Below are 6,435 nucleotides of genomic sequence, written 5' to 3'. Positions count from 1 at the left end.
TACAGAATACAAATTAATTTTTTATTTATTTTTGGCTGCATTGGGTCTTCATTGCTGCATGTGAGCTTTCTCTAGTTGCAGTGAGTGGGGGCTACTCTTCATTGTGGTGCATGAGCTTCTCATTGTGGTGGCTTCTCTTGTTGCAGAGCACGGGCTCTAGGCATGCAGGCTTCAGTAGTTGCAGCATGTGGGCTCAGTAGTTGTGGCACATGGGCCCTAGAGAGCTTGGGCTTCAGTAGTTGTGGCTCGTGGGCTCAGTAGTTGTGGTGCATGGGCTCTAGGGTGTGTGGGCTTCAGTAGTTGTGGCACACGAGCTCAGTAGTTGTGGCTTATGGGCTCTACAGCACAGGCTCAGTAGTTGCGGCGCACGGGCTGAGTTGCTCCGTGGCATGTGGGATCTTCCTGGACCAGGGATCGGACCTGTGTCCCCGGTATTGGCAGGCAGATTCTTAACCACTGAGCCACCAGGGAAGTCCCACCATGATTTTTAAAAGTAAAGGAAAATACAATGGCAATGTCACATCAAATAGAGAACATCAATAAAGAGATAGAAGTTATTAAAAAAAGAACCAAATGGAAATTCTGGAGTTTAAAAGTACAATAACTGAAATGAAAAACTCACTAGAGAAGCTCAACAGTAGATCTGAAGTGGCAGAAGGAATAATTAGTGAAGATAAGTGGTAGAGATTAGGCAATCTGTTTTTCTGAACAGAGAGAAAAAGAGGTGAAGAAAAATAAACAGAGCCTCACAGAAATGTGGCACATTATTAAGCATACCAACCAACATATGCGTAATGGGAGTACTGGAAGAAGAGGAGAGAGAGAAAGGAACTGAAAAAATATTTTAAGAAAAAAATGGCTGAAAACTTCCCAAGTTTATTGAAAAAGACTAACCTACACATCCAGGAAACTCAATGAATTTCAATTAGGATAAATCAAAGAGATCCACAAGCAGACACTGCACAGTAAAAATGCTCACGTCAACGTCAAGAAGGAAATCTTGAAAACAGCATGGGAAAAAAATCACTCGTCACTTAATAAGGGAATCCCAATAAGATTAACAGCTGATTTCTCAGCAGAAACAATGGAGGCCAGAGGGTAGTGGAATAATAGCATATTCAAAGTGCTCCGCCTGAACCACGGTTAATCAAAAATCCTATATCCAGAAAAGTTATATTTCAAAAACAAATGCTCAGATTCCCTCTGAGTTCCAGGTTGATGGAGGTGACTTCATGGTCGACATGTCTATTTGGATGTCCCAGGGGAATTCAAACCCACGATTTCCCAAGCTGTCCTCATCATCTTCCCCACCCCCATAATAAGTGTGTTCCTTCCTCCATGCTCTCCAGCTCAGTGCATGGGCCACCCTCCACCCAGGTGCTCATTCCAGACTCCTTCTCCCATAGTCCCAGGCCCCAAACACACAACCCCACATCTCTCTGTTGCCTTGCTTCACCCCATTTCTTTCAACAGCCTCTCAACTGCTCTGCTTGCATACACGCTTACCCCCTTTCTGACCCCTGGCCCCCACAGGATCAAGAAAGATTTTCCTTAAATGCTCTGAAAGCTGCTCTGTGAGTAGGGACGAGGTTTAGTTGATGCGAACAGAGAAGTATTGGTGCAGCTATCCACCAGCCAGCACGCTGCCTCTCCCACCCCACATGGGACCCTTCAGGGCCAGGGGTGCAGTGAGAGGTCTGTCTCTCAAGGACTGAACCATGGAGTCACACACAGTTGGGAGGTTAGTGGGGAATAAGGTGTAAAAACATTTGGGCTAAACCTTGAAAATACTACGCTGGTGGGGGAAAGGATAAACTGGGAGATTGGGATTGACATATACATGCTACTATACATAAAATATATAACTAATAAGGACCTACTGTATAGCACAGGGAACTCTACTCAGTACTCTGTAATGACCTATATGGGAATAGAATCTAAAAAAGAGTGGATATATGTATAACTGATGTACTTTTCTGTACGGCAGAAACTAACACAACATTGTAAGTCAACTATACTCCGATAAAAATTTTTTTAAAAACCTAAAAAAGGAAAAGAAAATATTATGCTGTGAAGTAAGCCAGACACAAAAAGACAAATACTGTATGATTCAATTTATATGGGGTACTTGGATGTAGTCAGATTTATAGAGACAGAAAGTAGAATTAACAGGGGCTGGCGGGAGACGAGGGAGGAAGAATTAGTGTCTGATGAGTACAGAGTTTTTTCTTGGAGGGTATGAAAAAGTTGAGGTGGGGGGTGGTGATGCTTGCACAACAGTATGAATGTACTTAACGCCATTGAATGGTACACTGAAAAAGGGTTAAAATGGTAAGATTTATGCTATGTATATTTTACCATAGCAATAAAACAATTGCTACTGACAAAATATATATATATATTTGGGATTGATAGAGTGAGCGAGGAGAAGGCTGGAGGGAGGCGGATGGCAGCCTGTCTGTGCTCTGACAGGACTAAGGAGGAGCTCTGTCCAGTGACCTTAGAAGGAAACCATGCCAAGCTTCCAACTGGCTGTCCCTCATTGGAAACACATCAGCCAGAGGCCTGCATGCCTCCCCCTCGTGTGTGACTGTTCCCCCTCTCTGCCCTCACAGTGGTAGCTGGCCAGTGTGGGGAATGAAGAGGAGGCAGCTTTGCTCTGGAGCTCTACAAACTGGGAGCCAGTAAGAAGGCGATTTGAGCTGGGAGGGACGATTGCTCCAGGGCCCGCCCTACCACAGCCTTGGGCCCTCCGCCATAAATATCTTCAACAGGTCTGCGTGGGCACTAGGCAGCTCCACCCTGGCTGGAGCCAGCCTCTAGAGTTCAGGTCTAACCTAGGTTGCAGCTGGGGGTCTGCCTGCTGGATTGCCGCCTGAACAACCCGGCTTATCGTCATGGCACCTTCACCCTGGGCAAACGAGATAGTCAGCCTTGGATCCGTAAACCTTCCCCCATTCCATTCACTGCTGGCTGAATCCTGTGACTTGGGACAATTCTGGGTCAGACCCAGGGAGTAACTCAGGGAAATTACATTTTTAAGGGCTTGGAAGGAAAGAAAAGGGGACCGAGGGGAAGGTCAGGGATGATTCTAGGCCCTTGAGGAGCCATGCTAGTTTTCTGAGAAAATGTGTTTCTTCGGAGAAATGAATATCCCAGAGAGGAGTCCAGAACTGACTCTATCATTATTCCAGATACAGGAACTTCCTAATTCCCACAAGCCTGACACCAACAGGAGTACCCTTTATGCCACCTTAAAGCATGGCTGCCGCTGGAAGAGCAGAGCTACCTGAAGATTATTCCAGGCCAGTGATGCCCTCACTTTCCAGTGATGTGCTCACCTGTAGCTAGTGAGGCCAGAGCAGGGTCAGAGCCCGTGTCCCTTGACTTCCAGCCCATTGTCTGTCTATATACCCTTATTACTCTTAGCTCTTCCATTTACATCTAGTGGCTTGAGGATTTGTCCTGGGCTAGCACTGCCCTCTTGTCAGGTATCTCCACAATTTTTTTTTTTTTTCCTGCAGCCGATACTCGGTAAAACAAGAATAAAATGAATGACAAGAAGGTCTCCTTCATGATGGGCATCTTCTGTATCCTCAACACCATCCAGTTCCTCATCTTTGAAGTGAACGAGGTTGCATACATCGGCTATGAGGACAGCTTCAGCATCTACAAGGAGACAAAGTCTGAGCTAGTCTCTTGGGTCACGACCTACAAGAAGCACATCAACATCTGCCTATCCACCATCACCCTCATGGTCAGCTCCTTGTTCCTCTATTACATCCACATCAGCAACTACGTGGGGCTGCTGTGCTACACCATGTGGATCATCACCTATGAGCTCCTCAGCTTCTCCGTGGTCCTGCTCACCAACGGGACCATCAAAGAGCAGTTCAAGGAGCTGAGGTACTTGCACTTGATTTTCCAGGTCTCCCGAATGATTCTGCACTTTTTCTGTCTGCCCTTCGTCACCAGGTATGCGTACTCCCTTTACAAGGACCTCAAGACTTTAAGCAAGATAGGCCGCTGCAAACGCTCCTCTGTCAGTACATTTGACACCTGGCCACCTGTCGGGCTGGGAACCTTGTGCCGCAAGTTAAACTAAACTGTGCCAGGAAGAAGGGAGAGAGAGGGACAGCGCTCCCCAGCGGAGGCTCCCCCTTCCCTGCCTGCTTTCTGCTGATTCTCCTTGCCTTTTCCGGGTTCTCGAGTTCTATGCACTTAAGAATGACCCTTGGGGGAGGGAGGGTTGCGTGGATCAGTTATTGTACATGTGTATTTGTGACTTGTTTTGGCATTTAATTATAGACCGTCTTTGTGCTTACTTAACCATCTCATTGGTGTATCCTGTTGTCTCTCATTGTACCCTCCTCTCTGCACATCCTTAGTTTCTGTGGATTGCCCCACTCATGCCTGGTTCTGCTGAATCCTTTATGAGCAGTGCTATTTGATAGAAATCTCTGTGCTGATGGAACCATTCTACATCTGTGCTGTCTACTAGCCACATGTGGCTACTGAGCACTTGGGACATGGTTATTACAATCTAGGAATCAAATTTAAAATTTTATTTGGTTTTAATTACTTTCAGTTTCAATAGCCACATGCGGCTGGCTTGTGGCTACCATGTCGCAGAGCACAGTAATCTGGGGCCTCATTCTACTCCTGCGTATAACTGTAGACCCCCTTTCCAACTTCATGCATCACTCTGCTTTCCTCATAATGTTCAGAAAGTAGTTCCTCACGTTGGTTCATAACACGGCAAGAAGAATCCCCATTTAAGAAAGTTCCAGGCTTCCCTGGTGGCACAGCGGTTAAGAATACACCTGCCAATGCAGGGGACACGGCTTCGAGCCCTGGTCTGGGAAGATCCCACATGCCGTGGAGCAACTAAGCCCGTGCGCCACAACTACTGAGCCTGCGCTCTACAGCCCGCGAGCCACAACTACTGAGCCTGCATGCCTAGAGCCAGTGCTCTGCAACAGGAGAAGCCACTGCAATGAGAAGCCCGTGTACCACAATGAAGAGCAGCCCCTGCTTGCCGCAGCTAGAGAAAGCCCGTGCCCAGCAACGAAGACCCAGTGCAGCCAAAAATAAATAAATAAAATAAATTTATAAATAAATAATAAATTAAAAAAAAATTTTTTTTTAAAGTTCCAAGATTTCTCAACTCAAGCACTATTGACATTTTGGACTGGATAATTCTGTCTCATAGGGGGCTGTCCTGTGCTTTGTAGGATGTCTAGCAGCATCCCTGGCCTCTAACCACTAGATGCCAGTAGCATCCCCCAGCCTTTTTTTTTTTTTTTTTTAGCATCCCCCAGCCTTGTGACAAACAAAAATATCACCATGCATTGCCAGTTGTTCTCTGGGGGGCAAAATTACCCCAGTTGAGAACCACTATTTTAAAGCAACACACCCCCAGTGCTGAGAGCTGGTATGCCACTACTATTAACTAATGGAGAGTACCTTTAATAAGAGCTCTTTACATTTACCACCTTGTATAGTTTTTGTTCTGTTTTGTTTGTTCATTTGTTTTGTTTTGCTTTTGGCTGCTCACGGGTTTTCTCTAGTTGCAGGGAGCAGGGGCTACTCTTCGTTGCAGTGCGTGGGCTTCTCATTGCAGTGGCTTCTCTCGTTGCGGAGCATGGGCTCTAGGCACACGGGCTTCAATAGTTGCAGCACGCAGCCTCAGTAGTTTTGGCATGAGGGCTTAGTTGCTCTGCGGCATGTGGGATCTTTCTGGACCAGTGATCAAACCCGTGACCCCTGCATTGGCAGGCAGATTCTTAACCACTGAGCCACCAGGGAAGTCCCACCTTGTATAGTTTTTAATTCTAATGTTCCCATTATATGGTTTGATGAAACTTGAGACTCAGGCCGCTTAAGTGATATGATCAAGGTCCCACAGTATCAAAAGCAGTATTTGGATCTAGATCATCTAACTTCTCTTTTTTAAAAAAATTTATTTATTTTTGGCTGTGCTGGTTCTTCGTTGCTGAGCGCAGGCTTTCTCTAGTTGTAGTGAGCAGGGTTACTCCTCGTTGCAGTGCATGGGCTTCTCATTGCGGTGGCTTCTCTTGCTGCAGAGCAGGGGCTCTAGGCGTGTGGGCTTCAGTAGTTGTGGCACTCAGGCTCAGTAGTTGTGGCTTGTGGGCCCTAGAGCACAGGCTCAGTAGTTGTGGTGCATGGGCCTAGTTGCTCCGTGGCATGTGGGATCTTCCTGGACCAGGGCTCGAACCCATGTCCCCTGCGTTGGCAGGTGGATTCTTAACCACTGCACCACCAGCGAAGTCCCTAGATCATCTAACTTCTTATATGACTGTCCTACTGGGTTCCCTGAAGCACTCTTACTTTTACCAAGATAAGAAGAGGGACCTCCTTTTAGAATAATTCCTTTTCCTTCAAAAAATGTTGGGAGTGAAGTCAGGGACACTG

At 46.5% G+C, this 6,435-nt stretch overlaps 1 protein-coding gene across 1 annotated transcript; it reads left to right on the top strand.

Moving 5' to 3' along the window:
- The first annotated feature begins 2,975 nt into the window (after window positions 1-2,975).
- Window positions 2,976-4,105, top strand: TMEM217B (transmembrane protein 217B). Its single transcript, XM_067043135.1, has 2 exons — window positions 2,976-3,002; window positions 3,525-4,105. Exon 2 carries the CDS (start codon window positions 3,551-3,553, stop codon window positions 4,103-4,105), a length of 555 nt encoding a protein of 184 aa, XP_066899236.1. The 5' UTR covers window positions 2,976-3,002; window positions 3,525-3,550.
- Window positions 4,106-6,435: the final 2,330 nt, after the last annotated feature.

This window comes from Kogia breviceps, chromosome 10 (assembly GCF_026419965.1).
Source record: "Kogia breviceps isolate mKogBre1 chromosome 10, mKogBre1 haplotype 1, whole genome shotgun sequence".
Taxonomy (NCBI): Eukaryota; Metazoa; Chordata; class Mammalia; order Artiodactyla; family Physeteridae; genus Kogia; species Kogia breviceps.
The sequence above is the reverse complement of the archived record's forward strand: the minus strand, read 5'-3'. Positions and strand labels throughout refer to the sequence as shown.

Bases quoted from the DNA above. Each gene is read 5' to 3' on its own strand.
- TMEM217B (XM_067043135.1), top strand. From the start codon at position 3,551: ATGAATGACAAGAAGGTCTCCTTCATGATGGGCATCTTCTGTATCCTC.